A 23,632-nucleotide genomic window follows, 5' to 3' on the forward strand; every position below is an offset into this window, starting at 1 on the left:
TTCTTCCACTTTCTCCACTTCCTCACTTTTGTTCCTCTACTTCTTCACTTTTGTTCCTCCACTTTCTCCACTTCCTCTATTGTTCCTCCACTTTTGTTCCTCCACTTCCTCTATCGTTCCTCCACTTTTGTTCCTCCACTTCCTCTATTGATCCTCCAATTTTGTTCCTCCACTTCCTCTATTGTTCCTCCACTTTTGTTCCTCCACTTCTTCTGTTGTTGCTCCACTTTTGTTCCTCCACTTCCTCTATTGTTCCTCCACTTCCTCAATCGTTCCTCCACTTTCTCCACTTCCTCTATTGTTTCTCCACTTTTGTTCCTCCACTTCCTCTACCGTTGCTCCACTTTTGTTCCTCCCTGGCGGTGTTGTGGCTGTCAGCTGATCGCAGTGCCGAGGGGTGGAGGGGCGGGCCGCGGTGGCCGAGGGTACAGGTGACACATAGCCCTTAGTGTAGGCCTAGGCCGTGTGCCATGCTAGTAAGAATCTTAGGGTGCAGCAGTCAACGCTAAATTCATGTTTACATTGCATTTACCTTGGAACTGCCGTCGTCTCGTATAGCGGGACCTCGGCGGTGCACAAGGCCTTTTTTTATTGTGTGTATGTGTGTGTGTTACCGAGATGTATGGGACTTTGAGTAACATAAGAACTCGGGATATCATGGCAGGTGCAGCGTGGCCTCAAGCACCGTCTCAGGAGAGGTGAAGCTGGACACATCTGACTTTTTTTTTAACCAACTGTCACATTGCCTGGTGTGCATCCATCAGTCTCATTCTTGTGCTACTCACAGATCAATATTTGTAATGTCTTTGTAGATGCTTCTGCAGCCTTCCTGCATGTTTAGGCCTCAGAAAACTGCTCTTGCATCCTGGAAGGAGACCAAACTAATTGTCGTAAACTTTGATCTTGCATAAACCTGTGACAAATCTAAGTTTCTGATAGACAAAGATAATTTTCCATAATATTGAGGGTAGAAATTGAAGCAGTGGACAACACCTTGGACACATGTTCTTTGAAATTATGGTAAAAATGTAGCAGGAGTAGGCATATTATTATCAAGACACTAATTATGTTTTCATGGGCAAAATATGACTACTTTTTTGTGCAGATAGTTTTTTTTCTGTGCAAACCAGTAAAAAAAAATACTTTTATGAGGGTACATATATCAGGAGTAATACGGTTCCCCGTAGCTCACTCCACCCCGCTCTGCCGTTCACACCTGTTTTCTATGCAAGTGAGCAAGCGAGTGAGGTTTCTCTCTCTCTCAATAGTCACAAATTATTTTTAAACTACATTAGTAAAAAGTGGCGGACAAATACCGCCACCTGTTTTAGGGTGGTTAGCGATGGTAGTGAAAAGGCATATACATACATTTGTTTGGTATTATTCTAGTGTTTGCCCTTACTCACCCCTCGCAACCAAAATTGGCTAGGGAGCCATTGAGACTTCGGGGAATGCGGTGGTAAACATGAAATGCGTCGCAAATGCATAGTTTTTGAGTTATAAGGGTTTGAAAAATACCCTAGATGTAGGGAAATTCCTTACAATTACTTAGATGTAGGGAAATTTCATCCATTCTGGTTGTTTTTTTTACAACGTACGGAAACCACGCAAGGTAATTATTGAAAATCACTCCGCACCTCGAAAATATGATATTACGCCTCCATATTATACTTAAGGGCATATTATACATACGGACGATGTGTATACATGGCGACGTCATTGCAATATGAGCAGCGTTGCCAACGATCCGGTTAGCAATGATACGCTAGGTGAGACCAGGTCCACCACGCGTGGTTATTTATTTTTTTATTTTTTTGGAACACACCTTTACCTAATACTATTTCCGATGGTACACTTAGTTAGCCATTAGCCCACGCATGTGAGACCAGGTCCACCATGCGTGGTTATTTTTTTTTTAGAACACGCACCTCTACCGAATACTATTACCGATGGTACGCTTGGTTAGCGATGGTACGCTTAGTTAGCCCTTAGCCTACGCATGTGAGACCAGGTCCACCTTGCATGGTTATTTTTTTTTTAGAACACGCACCTTTAAGAGGGGGGGGGGGTCCACGGGGGGGGGCGCAACCCCCCTTGGTTAGCAGGTCGTAAAGTTCAGTTGGAGTAGTTTAAATATGCTCCCCCACCCAAATACCCCGAGTTCAAGCAGGTCCCCCAAGATAGTTGGGGGAAGGGGATTAATTCGGCTTCTTTACTTTTTTTTTTTTTTTTTTTTTACTATGATATATGGAGGCGTATTATTGTATTCTGGAGGCGCGGAGTCAGTATCCACAATCACCTTGTATACTGGGAATACGAGCCCGTGAAGCAGATTTAAAATCCGGTCAGTAAGGATTCACGTGTTTGAACAGCTCGGGCAAGAGGTTCGAGAGCCTGCACTTCCCGCACAAGCCGCAGCACTGTTAAAGGCGCGGTGTTGGATGGATCCCGGCTAGCCGGTGGTTTCACTTGTGTCAGTGATAAACAATGAAAATACACAGTGTTTGGTGCCACGGACTCTACTTGGAGGACAGAAACCTTGCGATGAGGTGACAACCTACTAGTGAGAGGGCATGAGTGTGGTGGAGGCGGTTTATGTGAGCACAGATGGCAGCCGGTGCCACGCCAGATGGTGAGGTGAGCATCGTTTGGTGGGTTCACTACGCTACTCTCCCAAAACAAGCTTGGGGATCCACTGAGTACGTGGTTTTCGTATGGGAAACACTAAATTCGTTGCAAACGCTTATTTTAGTGGTGGTGGGAGGAAAAATTCCCTAAATTTAGGAAATTTCCCTAGATCTAGGGAGTTTTTATCCCCCCCCCCACACACACTAGAAAATACACGAATGCGACGGATTTCGTGTCCCCCATCCGAAACCCCACATTCCCACCAGGTCCCCAGGCTTGTATGGAGGTGAGGGGGGAATATTGGCAAACACTAGAATTTTACCATTTGTTTTGGTAGTGGCGGCGGCGGAAGCGACCATTGGGAGGTGAGCAGTGTTGCCAATGATCCAACACTTGGTTAGCGATTAGCCCACGCATGTGAGACCAGGTCCACCACGCGTGGTTATTATTTTTTTTAGAACACGCACCTTTACCTAATACTATACCCGGCCCTCAGCACGGCAGCCGTTGGGCTGTGTGTTCTAAATTTTTTTTTAAATAACCATGCGTGGTGGACCTGGTCTCACATGCATGGGCTAATCGCTAACCAAGCATACCATTGCTAACCAAGCGTACCATCACCAACCAAATCGTTGACAACACTGCTCACCTCCCAATGGCCACCGCCGCTATCAAAACAAATGTATGTATATGCCTTTTGACTCGACCCCCCCCACCCTTTGAACATATGTTCAAAACCATTTCCGATGCTCAATAGATTAATTTGCATACACTGAGGTATAAACAATGTAAAATATATGTCCCTTGTGCTTCACAGACCATGCCTACTCCTCCTACATATTAACCAAAATTATTGCAGAAAGCAAGATAACTATACAAAACTACACTCAGTTCAAGATCACAGAGCATGACCAGTAAACAGAGCTTTGCCACTGCATTTTCATAAACCAACAGAACCTGAACGGGTAGTAACCTGTCACTGCTAAGATATGAACAACTACTAAAAGTACAACCTGTGTCTGCTGAAATGAATAATAACCTATTGACTTAAAGCGAGGGGTCGAGAAGACAAGAACAAGAATGGAGGTGGTGAGCGACCAAAGAGTCACTCAGAAATACTTGATATTTTAAAAGCTTATCTAATTTTTACTTTCTGCGTTTTTTCCCAAAATATGACATACCCAAAGGGTTCTGATGTGTACTGATCCAATTTCTACTCTCAAAATTGTTTCAGAGGATCTACTGAATAGTTTGAGACTTAAAACAAAGTCAACCGATGAAGCTATTTTTTATCTGATAGATTTTATTGTTCTATGCATCACTGATAACTATTTCCTTCCCAAATTACTCATTTCTTCGATTTGGACAACTATTAAATTGCCAGTTGGTTTCTATTTCAGTGGCAATAGGTTACTATCCTTTTATGACGTTGTATAATGTTAAGGCGATGTTTTATATCAAGAAAAAACATCTTGGCAGGGCAAGGGTTCGATGATGTGTTGCTCTAACATCTTGAAATGGGTGTAATTCTGGGTATCTACCCAATTTTAGTCGGGTTAGGTTACTCTTTTGGTTGGTTATGTTGATTATTTTAAGCAGTCAGGGCTTAAATTATGAATATTGTCTCATAATCTAAAATTCACTTTATATACTTTATAATTAATGTCATCTGAGTGTATCTATTGTGTCTTGGGATGCTGAGGAACTATTCTCCCTTAGGGTTGGGCACGTAACCTACTCGAGGCACAATGGGGGAAGCAGAGTCCGTTATCAGGATTCCACTTGCCCGAATGGCAGTGGTGACTGTCTGTCTGCCACTGGGAGCCTTCCTCACCTGCATTTACCTGTCGCTGCGCTACAACTTTGACCTGTCAACAGCCACTCACTGTGGAGTAAGTGTGTTGTAGTACTTGAGTGTTAATAAGGTAATATATATGCTTATTTTATATTGTTACACTGGTGATGCTTAGTTCCTATAAGGTACCTTGCTCTTCATACTGCAGGTAAAGCTACCAGTGTGTCCAAATGCAACTAATAAATGGGGTTAGTGAGTTACAAGTACAAAGACAAGAAGAATAGTTTGAGTGATCCCTGTTGCAATTCACAACCAAAGTGGGGATGAATGAGCGGTCTCCTCACATCTCAGTTACTGTATTTTCACACAGGGCACATTTTCCCCCCATTTAGTTCTGGTTAGTACTAGCTGGCCGGAATTGACACCTATTATAGTTGGTGTTATAGCTGCAAAAAGAACTGGATACTCTGATTAGTAGGAAAGAGAGTATTGTTGTGAAAGCACCAATCAGGAAGAGAAAGAGGAAATCGAGTCTGATCATGATAGTATTCTGTACCAATGAAAATTTTGTATGCCTTAAATTTCCTTCAAGCCTACTCCAAAGTTTACATTACCATGATACTCACTACCCTTGCTCTGCAGGTGCCAAACTACCTGCCGTCAATATCTTCAGCCATTGGGGAGTTTGTTCCTCAGCGGTACATATGGAGGTTTGCCATAGCCCTCCACTCAGCCCCGCGATTTCTGCTTGCTTCCATGTACTTCAGTTTTATGAACAGAATATTACCTAAAATTCCATTCTACAAAGTAAGTGTATAATATGATAATGTCAATTCTGTGTCATTTGGTAAGTAATACAATTTGGTTGAATTTGTTTATGTCAAGGTCTTGTTGCTAGTGTTGAGTTTGAGATTTATATGGCTGCCACATTTTTCCTGTTGTTTAAAGAGCTCAGTCATTTAATTTATCAGTGTCATCATTGTGTTGTCTATATTGTCTTAGTTAATGAAAAGTATTCAATTTTTTAAACTGTGGTCCTTTTCAGAATGCTGTCAGAGTCACCACTGCTTTGAATGTGGCTGAAAATATGGCCCTTGTCTTCTTATCATTTGTCTCCTCCAGAGAAAACTATGGTAAGTATTCTCTTTCCATTGCAGTGGTCCTAAGAGGAAATGGAGGGGCCACTTCTCAGCCACTCATAACCTCAAGTTAGCCAAAGCAGATGGGTAAAGGCAAAGTGAATGATGAAATATATGAACAAGGGTGGTGAGTAATATTAACTTAGAATATTGTGTTGTCTTAACCATGAAAAATTAATGTTACAATGTTGTTATCTCAGGCATTATCATGATTCGGAGAGAAATCTAAATTGCAGTCATCCTAAACTTATCATTTTAAACTGTAGTGTAATTGTAGGATAAATGCTTGACTCATGGTCCCAAGGATGTGTTTCTAACTTAATAAGGGCAGCTTTTTTGCTAATCAGGTAGTTCTTTCTTCACTTTAATACACCTTCATGGTCAAAGTTTTAAATATACATTTTCCTTGTTTGCAGATGTTCACAAGATCTCCTTCATTGTCTTCATGGTGTGCAGCGAACTTTACATGGCACTGACATGTCTGCTGTTGAGGGATAACAAAAATAGATTAACTAATTCCCTTGAGCGCTTGGCATACTTAAAAAAGGTAAGAATTTTTTTGACCGGTGCCACTGACACCACAGTCATCTATCTATCCATCTATACTTCCCACACCATGTTCCCTCACAAGAACTTCCTCTAAGTGGCTAGCCATGGCAGAAGAGTCCAGTTTTCCCTGTTCCCTGCTGTGGCACTCCCCCTCCAGGCATTCAGTCCTTCACCTGCCAAATCTTTTTATGTAGCACTCATTCACTTTATTGACCCGTTTTACTGGTGGTCACCCGCAATACAGTCTCCCTCATCCTGGCCTGGGCTTTCATCCAGTCCTCTGTCACTTTGTCCTGTGTCCATGCTTGATTGCTTATTGTCAGCATCCACTCCACAACTATATCTCCCCCATATTTAGCATTTCTGCTGTTTTATTTGTAACTTCTTTGTTGCCTCCTCCATCTTCTCCTGTGGATGTGGGTTCTCCACGTTCATATTTACTCCCGTACTAGCCACTCTGCTCTACCTCCCATATTCTTATTCATCATATATTCAGAATACCCCTTCCATACCTCCTTTATCTCTTTATTCCTTCAAGCAAGCATCCAGCCATTGCTCTTTAATCCTACCTCTTCCTTTTTTTTCAGAAGAGATTTTGTTATCTTGCTAATATCTCCCTGCCAATATCCTCAATTTCCTCCTCTGTTCTCTTTATTATCCCTATCCAGTCTTTTCACCAATGCCAAACTGTCTGTACTTTCTTTCCCATATCTCACCCTTTCGTACACATTTCTCTAACACTGCAGCATTCTCTGTTGACTAGCCTCAGTCTTCAAGGCCATTATTCCAATATACTCGTGAATAGAGGAGTTAAGACTGAACAGTAAAGTACTCAAAGAGGAAAAGCTTGATCATGGAAACTACTTGTATAGGACACTAAATTAGTCATTTGCACATTTATCAACATGATTCATGTAAGCATTTTGGTCATCCGTTTCGTCTAACTTTTTATTGTGTTTTTAATGTATAGATCAGGTCCACTTACCTTATAAATTCTTTAATGTGTCTTTCACCCCATCTCCATGCACCCAATAGCCAAAGTGTTGATTTCATTTTTGTAATCGTTTTTCATGTAATTTCAGAAACAACTTATGGCTGCTAACATAACATGTTTCATTGTGGCTTTGTACTTCTTTTATCGACATAACAAGTACTGTGAGCCTGGGAGTAAGTATGATTCTTTCTTGGCCATCAATTAATTATGTATTTATACAGAAATTTCATATTTGTTGATTAATTTGTACAGTAAATTGTGTTGCAAATATTTCAAGTTGCTAAAATGGTACATTACTTATTACCTATGCCATTCTGTGTGTACCAGTTAATGGGGCTGATTATAGCTTTCAGTGGGCAGTAACCCTTTTTCCTGTGCTACAGAGTAACGTCACATCTCTCTTCTTTGCAGTGTACTCAGTGTTTGCCTTTATGGAGTACTTGGTCGTCCTCACCAACATGGGTTTCCATATGACTGCTTACTATGATTTCCACCATCATGAACTTGTCGTTGCTGAGTGGAAGCCAGCCAGCAGTTGACAATCAGTGTGAGGAAGAACATAACACAACAGTTTATATCCACAGCCTGACTGTACGCTATAGGACACTGCCAGTGTGTGGTAAAGAATGCTGAATCTGGACCTAAACCTTCAGAAGATGCATATCTTTACCGGCTCTCTTAAACTATATGGATTCATGGAAAACAATGAACAATATTTCATTGAATAAATTCAGGGCATAGAGTCCTTATGAATTAAGTGCAAATTTTTTATCTACAACAAACAATTAGGTTCATAGAAGGGAATTTTTGATATGCCTAAATTAAAGTCCATGTCAATAAAAAAAATGGCAACAGCTGCTTAAAGCAGCTCTGGAGTTGTATTTTATTAAATAGCTGAATCTATCTCCAGTTTTGCTAATTTTTTAATCACTTTCTTTTTTTCAATTTAGTATCATAGATACTAAATTGATTATGCATCCAGTGATATCTTGCAAAGCAGACCAGCTGAAAACACCTCACTCATTGATGAAAGGAACTTTTTCTCAAGGGTCTGATGACACCAATTTATAATTAATTATAGACTGAATATTTATGTTCCCAGTAGAAAGTTAATGCAGTAGATTGAGCCCTGTATCTAGCCCTACACACACCACAACCCTTGAGTTTAACTTGATTTCTGTAGAGCATTTTAGTGCAAGATCTGGCTCCCTCACCCGTCTCCCTGGTGTCCTGTAGAAACCGTCAGGAAAAGCATGCAGGAAAAAGCCTTTTTATGAAGACAATAATTACCTTAAAGATTATAGATGAGATGTGATAATAAGCTGTCAATTTTTTTTTTTTTTTATTAAAAGATAAGGCTTTCCTGCATGCTTGTGGTTTGTACACCCTTCACTCATTGCCCAGCACTTACATTTATTTTTGTTTTTGGAGAGAAAACATAATGCACCATTCAAGTAATTACTGGCCTGAAATTGATTCTCTGATTTTTTTATATATGAATATTTAGAGTAAAATATTGTACCACTGTGCATTTGCATAAATGACTTTTGTTCTTGGTACACGTAAAGATGAGAGGCCCCATTGATGAAGGCTGCTGGGCACTGAGGGGGAGGTGTACCCTGTTGGGTTATGTTGTTCCTCACGAGGCCGCTCCTAATATTAAGATAACTGCCAAAGTTTATTTTATCTTGTGATTGTTATGATTGTGGTGATCAGTCCTCTGTGTAAGGTGTGTAGTGATTTTATACTTTATGTGACATGTGTTTTGCACCAACACTGGTGTCCCGCACATTATGAATCTGAATCTGAATCACTTAAGCTCCATTTTATAGTTGAATGTGAAAGTTTTTTCTATTTAAAAAATCATCAACAAATATTTAGAGTTGTTGCAGGTGTTTTTTTCTCTTTCTTGAAATTAATCAAAACATCCATATCAGTTTCCCTTTTCTCCATCTTATGCCTCCTTCCATCCTTGTATTCCTCACAGTGTCTGTATTGTTCCATCATATTTCACCCCTATCCTTTCTTCTCCCCAAATAACCACATTTGACCTGCATAAATCAACTCGTCACTTACCCTTGACTTGAAAGCCACATTGGTTTTCGTATATTACCCTACCTGATTCTTCTTTTGGCTGTTCTATGACCAATCTGTTGGAGCTCTATTGTTTTTCAGACCACATTATATTATAGCATTGTTTTATTTACTTAATAATCTGGGACCAGAGTAATCGTAGTTGGATTTCTAATGTATTTCAAGGTTCTGAAATCAAACATTTGAGTCTAGTCAGAATTGGTTTTGTTGTATATAATTCCATGTCACATAATTTATGTTCCCTAGAAGTTTCCCTTTACCAACCTATTTATAGAAGTCTCATTCATTGATTCATCCCCTTGTCCCATTCCTTTAGGTTGATATGTAATGAGGCAGCACCTTGATTGTAATGTGCATTGCAAGTACTGTATGCTGAAATATCATTATGCACATTATAATTGCTCATTTTGAGATGAGTATTAGTTGGTCCAAGATACCCAGTGAGCCAGTGCAGCCCATCAGCTGCTGTATTGTTTTGATAACTTTATATGATCAATGGAACAAGAGACCAAGACTTCATTGTGAACTGTTAATTTTACCTTTTTATCAGTTTTTGTGTCCTATTTATACATACTTTTTGCTTGTGTTCCAAAACATAGAGGATTGAGAGTGTGTATATGTGTGTGCACGTGCACTAATGAAATAGGTTATGTGCATGGATGTGTGGACACATTGCCTATTTCATTACCTGGTATTTTTTCCTCTGATTATAACTTTTTGTGTATTGAATCTGTGTCACCTTTCCCACTATGCTTTGTGCAGGAAATCAGGTGACAATGTTCATGAGTTTCTTGGCTTAACATTTATTTTTATTTATGTTCTATATCAATTTTCTTAACCATCATATGACCAAAGAGAAATGGTAATAATAAACTGTGTCAAGTTGTGCACCAGTGCAGTCTCTGCCAGAGAGTGGCTGGCAGTGGTTGATGATGAAGCTGACTCCTGGTGTTTATAGAAGTGATAATGAATCCTTTCTGCCTTTTTGCCTCGTGGCTTTGCTCTGCTCACCGTCCGTAGCTGTTGAAGGCCTGACTTTTTCACTGTACACGGAGTCTGTCCAGATAGCTTGCTGAGCCTCTGCCCCTCCATTTTGCCTTATGTAAGTTCATTCCTTGTTTTGGTGATAAGCCCGGTACTTTCCCTTTTTCTAGTTGTAGGTATTAGAATGCTGGAGGGGAATGGATTCATGTCATATAAGCTGTGAATAGGCTATAACCAAGCAGACCTGTTTATAAAGTAATATAATGTTGAAGGTAAAGCTGTGTACTGCTCTAGAAAAGTCAATTGTTAAAGTGTTAACTTTGACTCTAATATTGTCATCATTTATTTATTTATTTATTTATTTTTTCAGGTATCTATGAGCATGGCAGATTTGTAGATACTGTTTTGGAAAAATTAGCTAGAAAATGAGTTTGATAGAAGGTTTTATGTACAGTACAAATTCCTTTATTAGGACAGCAAATTACATTTTTGAGAATGGCATGATTTTTTCCCCTTGTCTGGCCAATTTTTTCCATATCTCAGCTGCACAGTGCCTGTCCATCCCTACTCTCTTACAGGGTTGTGATGCCTTTGAGAGAATGTACATTTATTTGAGTCAATAACTAAGAAGAACTTTTATTTTCTGCTCTACTTGTAATTTGTTCATTATTCACACCTGCACATGCAGTGTGGGAAGAGTGCTTGGACACACCTGTTGATGTACTTTGTCCAAATTGCTTGACTTGCAACTCATTCACAGCTAGAGGTGCAGTGTTGGCCAAGTGGAAGACACCTGTTGATGTGCTTGGTCTTAAAGGCAAATCATGCAAATAAGAAGCATCAAAAAGTACAAATATACTTCTTTGTCATTGGCTCAAATAATGTGGCCATTTTCTGCAATATGAAGCTTCAAATCTTAAGCAAGATACACACCAAGGCCCCTGAATTGTAAGCCAGCCTGGTGTGGGTTGTCTTCCTGATACACATTAATTGTTCATAGGGTAAGAGTGAAACAAGGTGATTATTTTGCCCAGTAATGCCTCTGATTATTACTATGCTATGCCAAGTACCATTGATTTTATATAAAACCCAAAGTTCATAGAATCACTTTATATCTCAAGAAATTAGTACATTTTTTTATATGAAATATTATCTTATTTTTTGAGGGGTTCCAATAAAGGAATTTTGCTGTATTGATAGACAAGCACAGTAATTAACATCATTAAGGGTTAGGATTATAGTAACATGCTTCAACTCACCTGAAGATCTATGCACTACATAAAATCAGCTGGTTAGACATCTATATAGTCCTGCTGCATGTAACAGGCAGACACATCAGACATATGCTCAGAGTATGCTGGCACATATATCAAGTACTGAACTGCTCCCTCTTGCTTGTGCAGCAGAACAGATAAATGGATAGTTATGTTATTCACAGTTTATTACAAATGTAACACCATATGTAAAGATTTGAATCTCTTATTTATTTTGGTAGTGTGATCAGAAGTTTAATGATTTTTCAGCATGAAGATATCTTCAACTGACATCTCAGGTGCTTTTTCTTAAGTAACTGCCAGGGGCCTTCATGTATGTGTTGATAGTTGACACATAGTTTAGACATCATCTGTGTGACTTCAAAAGTCCTATATGTCATAGCATGCCTTGTACTACTGGTCTCTGCCCCAGAAAGAAGCTCACCACATTTACCTGTAAGCTCTTTCATGTGTTAATTGCTTATGTACTGTCAAAATTGATAGTAAATAGTTAGCTTTTGTTCCATAACTCTGTCACAAGTGCAATACCTTAGTATTTGTAACACTATTGCAATAAGCTCACAACTGCAACATTGATAGGTGGTGGACTTAGAGTTAGTAGATAGTTACTAATACCTAACCTTGTTTAAAAATGTTCTTGCATTAGCATTTTAGCCTCACTTCACAGGAAAATGTTGGTATTGGCCCATGTACCCTGTTTGAGTCCAGTCTACGTAATGTTTCCTAACCTCTCCTCACAGGCATGTACACCCACAGCAGCGTAGCCATGCCAGATAGCAATAATAGAGATTCACATGCTGTAACAATTCTAACTTACCTCCAATAAAAAAAGACACTAAAGACTATCACTAATGCCGCTCCCCCCTAATAAGTATGCAGCATTGATAACATTATTCAGGGGTTCAGGCTTATCCAGTGAAGGGGTGAGAGGATGGGCTTGGAAGACTCATCCATGTACAGGTAAGGCTGGCGGCATATGCTGTAGCTGCGCGTGGCCTCAGTGCTCATCTCTGTTACTTTGACCGTTGAGCCTGGTGGTGTATTTTTTATAGTGTGGCCGTGACTAAAAGGTAAAGCTAGGGGCATAAGGTATGGCTGCGCGTGGCCTCGGTGCTAATCTCCGTTCATGTTTTTTTTTATTTATTTTTTATTACGGTGAAGGAAGCAGCTGAAGGGAATAAATAGATAAAAAAAAACTTACTCTAAAAAAAAAAAATCAACCCCGCTAATCAGTGTGACCAGCAGAACTAAGTTTAAATCTCTCTCTCTCTCTCTCTCTCTCTCTCTCTCTCTCTCTCTCTCTCTCTCTCTCATTCCTTTTTTCGCTTTTTCTTTTGTTCTTTCTTAGTTTCTTTTTTTTCTATTTTCCTTCATTTTTTCTTTGATTTTTTTTTCTTCTAATTCTTTCTTTCTTTTTCTTTCCTCTCTCTCTCTCTCTCTCTCTCTCTCTCTCTCTCTCTCTCTCTCTCTCTCTCAAGGCTGAAAAAAAAATGATCAGTGAAAAGTCGAGAAGAGGACAAGCAGGAGGCGCACCACGGCGGCCACAAGAAGAAGAAGAAAAATCTGAAGAGGGAAGGAGGAGGGTGGTGCCGTGTTCCAGGCCTTAATTAGTGTGTTTCTTCAGTTCTTCAGGTCCTCCTCATGGCGTAGTGGTGGTGGTCTGCTGCAGGATGAGCCAGGGATGGACGACGAGGAGGATGTCGTGTTCGAGGTGAGGCAGTATTGAGCACACAGGGCGGGGGGAGGAATGTGGGAAAGGAAGGAAAGGGGACTAATTTAAGACAGGGGACTAAAAACTGTGCTGGGACTGACAGGAGAGGAACACAAAGCATTAGAAAAGAGGAGTGGGGGGCAGGGAGGGTGCCAGACAAATTACACGACGAACAGGAAAGGTTTGGTGTCTGGGTCCATATTTAGGTCTGTCTTGTCTTCAAACACATGATAGCCAGCACCTTATGGCATAAATCAACAAAGAGTGACCTCTCTTAGTTGTATAGAGAGTCTCATTAGTAAGGAAGCATTTGTGAATTTTCTGAGAAACTGTTTGGAATTTTGTTGAGTTAGGTTAGGTTAAGTTCAGGGTATCTTCAGACACATGATTGGCAGCTCCTTATGGTATATATTTACAAAGAATCACCTCACTTTGTTGTATTGAAACTCCCATTAGTAAGGAAGCATATATGAATTTTCTGATTCAAGACCTATAGTAACTGGGGTTTCATTAGGTTAGGTTAGGTTAAGTTTAGGGTATCTTCAAACACATGATAGCCAGCACCTTATATTATAAATAAACAAAGAATGAGCTCTCTTTGTTTTATAGAAAGTCTCATTAGTATGGAAGCATATATGAATTATCTGCTTCAAGACCTATAGTAACTGATTGGGGTTTCGTTAGGTTAAGTTTAGAGTATTTTCAAACACATGATAGCCAGCAACTTATGGTATAAATCAACAAAGAATGACCTCACTTTGTCATATAGAAAGTCTCATTAGTATGGAAGCATATATGAATTTTCTGAGTCAAGACCTATAGTAACTGTTTGGGGTTTTGTTAGGTGAGGTTAGGCTAACTGGAGCTTGGCATAAGCCTCAGTAGCATGTGCCACCACTGGGCTCATGGACAATCACTAACAGCCTCCTAAAGCTGAAATCTAAAGAGGGAACAATAACCTCAGCCTAAAAAAAAAAAAAAAAAAAAAAGGCCCAAGGTGCCATAGGCAAGTTTACGTAAATTTTTATCAATTTTCAATATTCCTGAAAATTCCCAAAATCCATGGAAAGTTTCCCAGTTCAAAATTCTTGGGAATTTTACAACCCTAGTCTTCTTACCTATGGGGGCTTTGCTCCCAGTGACCACCCCTCGTGGTCACTCAGAGAGAGGTGAATATACATGAACATTGTAATGAGATGGCTTTGCCCCCTTCAACCCCCCTGTGTTTCCACATTTCATTGCACTGGGAACCAAACTTACCCTACCTGTGCCCTGCTGCCAATATTATCCTTAAGTATTCTTACAAAAAAAGGTCTTGTTACTGGGCCTAGATTGGCATTTTGCCCCACAAATAGGGCACATAAAAGCCCAAAGAAAGAACTGTGTTGTTTAAACTCATCCAGAGCTCTTGTGTCTTGGTTTTAAGGTTCTGTATCCCTGGGTAGACTGTGTCTCCACCTTCCATTTGCCATCTCAAACTGAGAGTGAAAACAGCCCAAGCAGCTGCTGCACACAAATCTTGAAATGATTGAATGTCCTAGGCTGAAGACAATCATGTGACAAGCAAGACACTAATTTCATTGGATCATGTGTTTTTATTGCATTACTTGCGACAGGTGGCATGAATGGACCGTATTGGCTATACAGGCAGCGACTCAATGAACTGTCAAAGTTATGTTACTAGAGTGCATCTGAGGCTGCCTCCAGGATACAAGGCCTTGGTGCTGCCACCGCTCCAAGCCAACGACTGCACACACTTTACTCCTACCCAATTTCCTGACTCTACTATTTGACATGGATAAAAACTGAAATTGGGTAGGAGTGAAGTGTGTACAATCATCGGCTTGGGGCGACGGCGGCATCATGGCCGTTTATCCCTGAGACAGCCTCAAATACACACTAGTCTATAACTTGAACTCTATGGAAAATTCAGCTTGGAGTTGAGTGGCCACATGTGGCGCTGCCTGTATAGCCAGTACGGTCCATTGTCACCAAGGAGACCAGGTGGGGAGACTTAACAGCTATGTCGGTCTGAGCGGATGGAGAATTTCATATTTTAGTCTGTTTTCTAATAATTAATCTACTCATTGCAGCATTTTAATTAAAGTAACCATATGTCAAAAGGTTAGAAGGTTAGTGAAAGACATTTATGGCACTTGAAAAGTATTTGGTAAGATAGGAAAGAAGACATTGGGTTGTTAATAAAACCATTTGTAACTTTTGACATTTATTGTCTATGCATTTGACACATAAACTGTAATTGTTACTAAACAGACTTCATATTTCTAACCTAAACAAATTTAACATGAAATTGCATTTTGCCTCATGTAAAAAAGTGACTCCCTTTTTATATTGCCTTATATTGTACTTTAAGGTTATTGATTTTGAAACACATGAGAAAGGGCAAGCCTGGGAGAAGAAGCAATTGGGTTTAAGTAACTTAAATGGCTGCAACAACAACCTTCAGTGGTGGGTAGTCAAACCCTTGACCCCAGAGATGCAAGGTCCAGGTCAACTCTACCATTGAGCCAGAGAGACATCCTCTTGGGCCAGATGCATTTTCTGCATCTACAATGTCTTTATATTGTTGATAAGGGACCTCATAATAAGTGAGTGTGTTGCTCATTTCCTCAGGGGAGTGCCATCCACCAACACCTCCTGGATGTTGGCCTCACTGACTTTGAGCAGAGCACATACCTGCCTCCACCCGTCCAGGAGAAGACGCAGGAAGACACAACCTCCACGCTTCACAAAAAGGTTAGTCATCATCTTTCTTCACAGTGAAAAGAGATGCAGTTACTAAGTTAAAACTGTTTTAGACACTGTGTAACCACCATCTTAATTTAAAGGTGGTTCTGTGTTTCACACTAAATGTTTTATTCATTTTTTCTCTTGCATGTCCATATCCAGTCTTCTTCCCCCTCCAACTTTCAAAGTTATAACCATTTTCAAAACTAGGCAATCCTGTTGATGTAACACAACCTCATCTCAGTAGTAACAGCCCTACCAAATAAGTTCCTGAGTCCACTGACTTAATAATCTGGCTCTTCTCGCTCAGTAACTTATCCCCACTGATTGTGGCATCTTGTGTCATGATAGCAATTAGCAGAGATCTTAATATATAAAAAAAAGTATTTATTTAAAATTTTACCACAGAAATCTACTCAGTATGATTTTCTCTGAATTTAATTAATTATATTCTATGTCCTTATAGCATTCTCAGTCTTCAAAAGCATCATGATAAAAGAAATAGAATATTGCCCCTCCTCTGTGTACGGTACACCAGCTTTGCTGTTCCTCACATTCTCCTCAATTGCTTTACTTCCAGACTGGCTGGCAGGAGAGACAACAGCAGTGGTGCACAGTCTTTCCACATCACTTGTTTGGGACTGTAGCAAACCTTGTGAGTCCATCACACATTTGTTAATTTGTGTTTTCTTTACTTAAATTTGTTACTCTGCTAAATAACTGCTAAACATGGTCTCATAAACTCTGTGGTTCAGCTGCAACAGTACATCTGTACGTCAGTGGCGAGAACAGTGTTTGGCAGCAAGCTGGTGAGTGAGGATGACTGCCTCATTCTGGAGCACTTCCTTCCTGAGGCAGAGAAGCTGCAGGACTTTGCCAAGCCTCCCTTCCCTTGGCAGAGCATCTTGGTGCCCAGGTGAGGGACAGCTGTTCTTGCAATATTGTGCATATCTTGGAAAGCATCATAGGTGAGGTTCAGGCATTCCCGTACTTATAATTTAGATTTGTCTTTGAAAAAAAATCATAAATATAGGATTCATAATGTGAGTTTTTTCCCATATTCTCCCATTATCTTGCAAAATGGAGAAAAAGTCTCTTAATCCATATTCCACTAGTCCAAAAATCCCATCTGAATTTAAGTCAGAAAATTGTAATGTGAAAACCGAGCAGTTCAAATTCTTGAAGGAACCATATCACCTAAAAAAATCAGACAGATATCTAAATTCCAAGATGCAATACTGCCAAACACTCAATTGTCTTTACTTACACTCCACTTTCAGCTGCTATAAGAGTTTTACTTACCATGAAATGTTATTTCACACTTACCGAAGTCAGATTTGTTCATAATATTTTCATAACCAAAAATGCCTTTGTATGTCAAGAAAGTAAACTTTTTATTATGTGACTTCAAAGGCTAGTATATACATTCTTTTTAGGAAACAGACCTACACTAAAGGACTTTATTGTTTCAGAGATCTTGCAGTGGTGAGTTTGTGTCTGGTGCTTCTCTGGATGGTGACTGAGGACTGGCTGGTCCAGTTTGGTGTGTTTCTTGTAGCTGTGGCAGTGTATACCATTTACTGGTAAGTCTGTATGCAGTGCCATTAGTCTCTGTATGGTGTTCAAGGAAACACATCATCCTTATCATTATCCACAATAATTCCACAGTAGAAAAAGGCCTTTCACAATTTTCCACTTCCTTCCGTGATGTTAAGTGTGTTCCATCCTGCTTTGACAAAGGTTTAAATATCATCTTCCCACTTGGTTCACTCTCCTGATTACTGTTCATTTTAGTGAAGGATTTTTCTGCAACTATAACTACATCCACCAAATTACTCATGGAATTTCCATTCATATCCTTTAATGCAAACAGCTTATTCTGTCATTCCCAAGTCAGGGGGAGGGAAAATGGGTCATTGATGACAATTGTAGCAAAACATTTCTGTAATAAGGTTAATATAAACTTTTTGTTTCAGTATTTATTTGTTATGGAGAAGTACAGCCCTGAAGCAGTTTGTGATCACTTTGAAGGAAACCGTCTATCTTACATCCAAAACTGTCCGATTAGTGCAAGAAGTGGACCTCATAGCTAAAGGGTTTGTCCTGTAAGTAACATTAGTTTCCCTTGTTCATTGTAAAAGTAAGGATTTCAAGAACTGTAGTCCATTCACATGAGCTGGGATACTGGATCCCTAGCTCCAGGCTGAGCAAGTAAGGACATTGCCGATTGGCAATTGGTGGGCCGGGCATCTGAAGTCTGTGTCGCCCAACACACTAGCCTAGGTTCAGAAAATATTTGTATTTCTTTACTTAGCTCATCTCATCTCTTACACAAGATAGGCAATTGTTGTTGGCATCATTGGATTAAGAAGTGATTGTACAACTATAACACAATTTTCAATTAACCCCTTGACTGTGGATTTCCTACAAGACGACATCACCAAGCTACAGGAATGGAACAAAAAAGTGGCTGCTACAATTCAGTGAAGAAAAATGTGAAGTCATGCACCTTGGGAGGGGATATCCAGCATACCAATACCACATGGGAAACACCACTATCCACCACAGAGGTAGAGAAAGACCTGGGAGTATATGTTACCAGGCTACCAGTGAAAGCCAAATCCGTGCCAATCGCTGTGGACAAGTTAAGCAGTGATCGTACAACTATAACATTATTTTCAAAATAGTTAAAAAAAATTACATTGATTGGGAGTCAAAGAATAACACTATGCTTATACCACTTTTTGATTATCGATATTTACGGCAAATATGGAATTAATTTTAGAATGAAATGTTTCTCGTATTTAAAATTCTCCTGAATACAACGGTACTTTCAGATCTTATGTTAGGTGTAATATAAGAGGACACAAGGAATGGGTTGTAAAAAGTGGAGCATTAAAAGTTATTCTCTGACACTCCATAATTACTTTTTTACTTTGTTGGATCTTGCAAATCGTGTTATAGTTGTACAATCCCATCTCAATTCAATGATGCCAACAAAATTTGCCTATCTTGTGCAACAAATGAGCCAAGTAAAACATGAATATTTTCTGAACCAACACAATTGTGTTGGGCAACAAAGGCGAGACGCCCAGCCTGCCAATCAGCAGCGTCCTTACTTTCTCTGCTAGGGATCCAGCTTATGTGAATGTGCAATAGTAAAAGGAAGGAATCTTTAAGCATTCCAATCCCTTTGTCCCTTAGCACCAAAAGTAAGCAGGTGATGGGTAATAAAGGAGTGGGTATCATATAGCCTCAACTTTCCTTACGCGCTGTCGCTGCATGGGACAGCACACCCCAAGAACAAAGGGGTTAGGCCAGTGTGAGTTGCCCTAGAGTCGGAGATGATGTTTTGTTACATATTTTTTTTGTCTGGGGCACTAAACTTCATAGAGATGGGGTTCAATGAAACAAAATACCTTTTTAGCAAAACTACATCCAATCTTTTATTATGAATGTTTTTTCCTTGTAGGGCACAGGGGCCGGGAGCAGCGCTTGCCACCCCCTATGAGGTGCCCCCTCAGATCACCCATCTCAGCGAGGCCTTGCTCAGCACCATGACGTCAGCGGCCAAGGTCCTCCTCTCCACTCACACACTACTGGAGCACAGAGTCCCGCATCACCCCACCATCAGACACCTCTTTGACGAATTGCCACCCTTGGATGGATGCTGCACCTTCTCTGAAAGAAAACAATACCTCAAGGTAGGTAAATTAGTCAGCATTCTGGGTGTTCACAACCTGGCTTTGTTCTCTGTTACAAAGTAAGAGTTAGGAGTTGATGGTTCCAACCTTCTTAGTTATCTCTGAAATAATGCTCCCAGCTGATATGTGGTAAACTTTCAAGCTTCTCAACTGTATGTAATAAATTGATATATTCTAAAAATTCATTCATGAATTCTTTATTGATTTTTTTCCAGGACAATGTTACTGTGATAAAGTTGCAAGCTTCTGCTGTGGTGACAAAGCTCCTGTTGTGGTTGTATAAATCAGAGGGACTTTGTGAATACAAAACTTTCAGTGATGATATATCTACACATATGAAGCAAGCTGCCTTTCTTGATAAACTGCAGTTCCTCAAGAAGCAATATGAGTACAACAAGTCTTTTTGGCTAACAGAGCGGCCAAGTAGGAGTGAGTCTCAGTTTCTTGAAGAAAAGAAGAAAAATGTTTATTTAGCCATACATAGTTTGGCTTTGCATCTGCAGGCTGCACTGGTTAGAGTGCAGAGTCTAGAGGCAGAGTTTGAGAGGGAAAGTGACACAGCAAATTTCTGTGACTCAGAGACCCTTCCATCATTCCCTTCCCATGAACATGTCAAGAAACAATTAACAGCATTGAGATTAGAATTGGACTCCTGTCAGGGATGTATAGAGGAGGCCGAGGCCCGGGCTGAAAGAAAGTACGGCATAGCTGACAGTAGTGATGTGAAGGAAACTGATCGTGTTGAGAGCACCACTAAGGAGGAGCATGTTGAGGATGCTAAGCTAACAAAGCCAATTCCTGTGTTGCTCTATGACCAAGAAGTATCACCAGCAGAAGATGAAGTATTTGAGGCTTACATTGACCAGGAGTTTGTGAATGAAGACAAAAGCAAGTGGGAAGATGAGCCCTGGTGTGCAGATGCCAGAAAAGAACGACAGGTGTTCCGGCAGCAGAAGGAGCAAGGGAAGAGGGTTCTTAAGGAGCTTCAGCCAATCCTAACCAGTCGTCGTAAAATGTGGGAGGAACGAGAGAAAATTGCCTTAGAGAGACATGGCAAGATAGTTGGAATGGTAACTTGCTCTTTTTTTACTCAATGTTTTGTTCACTGAAAAAAAAAATGTGAATACCATTTAGAATTTATAAAGAATTTGATATATCTTAAAATTGTCAAATATGTAAATAACAAATTAACCATTTTCTGTCTGACATTGGCTTTTTTTCCAGATTTTGCCATTTGATGAAGAGCACACCAAGGAGAGCAAGAGAGGGGAATGTTCTCGGAGAAAAGACAGCACGAATGACTTCAACTCTCCAAATTTTGAAGATGCTGCAAGTTGTGGGTCTTCTGCAGTAGCAGCAGTCCAGTCCCAACTGGAAGGGGAAGAGGAAGAAGACAGTGATGAGGAGAGGCTCAGAGTCTATAGGAAGGTTAAAAAGGAACTAGATGAAGATGAAGAGGAGAGATTAGCAACTGAAGTAAGGTTGGGAGGGAAACTCTTAAACTTTGGCCAAGATTTGGAAGGTTTACAAAGCCTTATTAACAGGAATGAATCAACTGATTATATTGATTCTGATTCAGAGGAAGAGAAAAGTAAGATTGTAAAGCTTCCACTAGTGCCAAATATGGGACAGTGTTCCATGACACAACAGAGCTCTGAGGACTTAACTGACAACGTGGAAGAGGCAGAAAATGTCAAGGACACGAGTACATTGGAAACAAACCCAAGCCCAGACAACAGATGCACTCGGGCAGAGATATTCTCTACTGGTGAAAAAGAAATGGGTAAAGAGGCCTCAAGTGAATCAGTTGCCAAGCAAGAGGATGAAACATTTTTGCACAATGAAGCTATTGATGACAACGAGTCTCGTAAGATAGACTGGACCACCTTTAGGCTCCCCATTCAGCAAACTGATACCCTCGATGACCGCCTCCAGCTGTTCTCAGGCGGTGCCTGTCTTGGCTTCCAGGCTGAGGTGGCAGCCAAGGCAAGTGCAGCTTCAAGAAACTTTTGGATGGCAGCAAAGTGCCCAGAGAAGACCTTTGGAGGCATTGGGGAGGGGGAAGGGGAGGTGTTTGGCTCAGACAGTGACCGGGAAGAAGGCAGTGATAGTGATGCACAGCTAAACTGAAGCAACTTAATACAGATCAACGCTAAATTTTGTTATTTCTCAGGACAAAGGAAGTGCAAGAAGATCAGTGAAATCAGAGAAAAATTATGCCTCTTCCTTTCTTGTTACCTGCCTGAAAGGAAAAGTCTTAATCATCAACTCACCAGCCACCTGATGCAAGAAGATAACTTGGATTGCTCCATGGTAAACAGCATCCTGGGAAATGTGATTAGGCAGCCCATTCTGGAGAAGGAGGGGAGTGAGTGGGATAGTCAACCAAGGCTGCACCCATCAACGCCAAGCCCACCAAATGACTCCAGACCAAGGTGCTGGGCATCGTGCTGTGTCTGTGAGTGTTGTAGTAGCCAAGGAGCTCGACATTCCTCCTTGGTCCTGTGGGAAATGGGATACTTATGATAACTGCAGAGGTATAAATTTGAAAAAAAAGATGACAACTTCTCTTCCCACAGAACTGATGGTCTCTATTTCCTAACCAAGTACAACCAGAAAACAACAACTCATAAGTGTTGTACGAAGATGGAAATGTGGGGTCCTGAGTGTATCACTGTTGGCTGCCCATTTCAAGCATCATCGGGTTGGCGAAGGTCACACATCAGCTGTCCATCAACTTGATTTGTTGCAACTTTGATCAGTTAGAGCACTGAGGGGCACCATCAGCCAGGCATCAGAAAGTCACTACAAATGCTATTTGTGCTCCATGTAGATGCTGGGACTGATCAACAGTTACCCTGACTGAAAACAGGCTGCACAGAGAAAAAACTTCATTGCCATTCAGTTTCCTAATTACTTTGAATAGTCAGCTGAATATTCAACTTTGCTTTAAAAATAACTAGTTCCATGCAGGTTAATGTTTTCATTTTCTATAATCGTTAGTTTTCAGAAAACTCATTTAAGTCTTCCTCTCAACATTATTCCTTCCTTGCCTATTCTGGTAAAATTCCAGAAGTACACCCACCAGTGACAACTAACACTGCAGCACAAAACATCAAATTTTTATCCTAGATAATTGAATCAGACCCTAAATTAAATTAAATCTAACCTAACCTGACCCAACTTAACCAAATCTATACGCCCCATTTAAAATGTAATAGTGAAATAAATCCCTCAGTTATATCCCTCTAGGGCCTCAGTGATATCTCAAGAAATTTGTATCTCTCAATGAGTGATAATGCAACAGCAAAGCAATATGGCAGTGTGTTATGTGCACTAAGTACTTCATATTGCTCAAAGGTGTCCTATGCAGGGAGATGGGCATACTTCTGCAATAATACCCAATTTCTGTCCTTTTACAGTTGCATTCTCTTCCTCTCTGAACATCTTCCTGAAACTATCTTACTTACTCAATGAATTATGCAGTGTGTTCAAATCTAGGAGGGTTAAAGGGATGAGGCTTCATGGGCAAGGAATTGTTCTGTCTCATATGAAGCGTGATAAGCCTGGCTCAAAAGCAAAGGGCAGCCAGAGGCAACCAGAGGCTTCTATGGTACCCCCTCCAAACCTTCTTGGGTCAAATACACTACTTGCTGATGATGTGTACCTCATGTATTGGGAATATCAAAGATTTGAAGTGACTAACTACTTTTCTAAGTAAAATATTTTTTGAGGATCATTTATTACCTTATCCTGAAGTTCTTCAAAATATTTATCATCCTAATTCTTGCCCGATAAGCTAGAGTCCTTTTAAGTTGGCGGCACCAGCATTCTTGAGGTCAGATGACTTGTCAACTTAAGGGTATTCAGACCGCCATCTGCGCTGAAGAATAATTACTCCCATTTTTTTTTTCACTCGTGCATGCACTGAATATACCTGAAAAGTACCTGGAAAAATATTAAATGATGCTTCTTGTTTTCATGGACATGGGGAAGGCCTTGGACAGAGGTG

General features: G+C 40.3%; 2 protein-coding genes across 7 annotated transcripts; both read left to right on the forward strand.

Moving 5' to 3' along the window:
• Positions 1–287: 287 nt before the first annotated feature.
• Positions 288–12,297, forward strand: LOC127006711 (post-GPI attachment to proteins factor 2-like). 5 transcript variants are annotated; one of them, XM_050876933.1, is made up of 7 exons: positions 288–431; positions 4,348–4,520; positions 5,066–5,230; positions 5,469–5,556; positions 5,979–6,109; positions 7,194–7,278; positions 7,517–12,297. In XM_050876933.1, the coding sequence occupies exons 2-7, from the start codon at positions 4,377–4,379 to the stop codon at positions 7,642–7,644; spliced, it is 741 nt and encodes a 246-aa protein (XP_050732890.1). In that variant the 5' UTR covers positions 288–431; positions 4,348–4,376; the 3' UTR covers positions 7,645–12,297. The 5 variants fall into 5 exon arrangements, with proteins under 5 accessions (XP_050732890.1, XP_050732891.1, XP_050732893.1 ...); XM_050876934.1 differs by having other exon boundaries at positions 354–425; XM_050876936.1 differs by having other exon boundaries at positions 365–476.
• Positions 12,298–12,981: 684 nt separating this feature from the next.
• Positions 12,982–23,356, forward strand: LOC127006712 (vezatin-like). Of its 2 annotated transcripts, XR_007759711.1 has the most exons (10): positions 12,982–13,168; positions 15,803–15,925; positions 16,497–16,571; positions 16,672–16,832; positions 17,389–17,499; positions 17,893–18,021; positions 19,389–19,620; positions 19,836–20,690; positions 20,845–22,078; positions 22,200–23,356. XR_007759711.1 is itself a non-coding variant. In XM_050876939.1 (9 exons), the coding sequence occupies exons 1-9, from the start codon at positions 13,139–13,141 to the stop codon at positions 21,748–21,750; spliced, it is 2,622 nt and encodes an 873-aa protein (XP_050732896.1). In that variant the 5' UTR covers positions 12,982–13,138; the 3' UTR covers positions 21,751–22,178. The 2 variants fall into 2 exon arrangements, 1 of the variants encoding a protein (XP_050732896.1); XM_050876939.1 differs by lacking the exon at positions 22,200–23,356 and having other exon boundaries at positions 20,845–22,178.
• Positions 23,357–23,632: the final 276 nt, after the last annotated feature.

Source organism: Eriocheir sinensis, chromosome 33 (assembly GCF_024679095.1).
Source record: "Eriocheir sinensis breed Jianghai 21 chromosome 33, ASM2467909v1, whole genome shotgun sequence".
NCBI lineage: Eukaryota > Metazoa > Arthropoda > Malacostraca > Decapoda > Varunidae > Eriocheir > Eriocheir sinensis.

Coding starts and splice junctions, on each gene's coding strand:
- LOC127006711 (XM_050876933.1), top strand. CDS start 4,377: ATGGGGGAAGCAGAGTCCGTTATCAGGATTCCACTTGCCCGAATGGCA. Junction 4,521..5,065: donor CAACAGCCACTCACTGTGGA/GTAAGTGTGTTG, acceptor CTTGCTCTGCAG/GTGCCAAACTACCTGCCGTC. Junction 5,557..5,978: donor CTCCTCCAGAGAAAACTATG/GTAAGTATTCTC, acceptor CCTTGTTTGCAG/ATGTTCACAAGATCTCCTTC.
- LOC127006712 (XM_050876939.1), top strand. CDS start 13,139: ATGGACGACGAGGAGGATGTCGTGTTCGAG. Junction 15,926..16,496: donor CCTCCACGCTTCACAAAAAG/GTTAGTCATCAT, acceptor CTTTACTTCCAG/ACTGGCTGGCAGGAGAGACA. Junction 20,691..20,844: donor ATGGCAAGATAGTTGGAATG/GTAACTTGCTCT, acceptor CTTTTTTTCCAG/ATTTTGCCATTTGATGAAGA.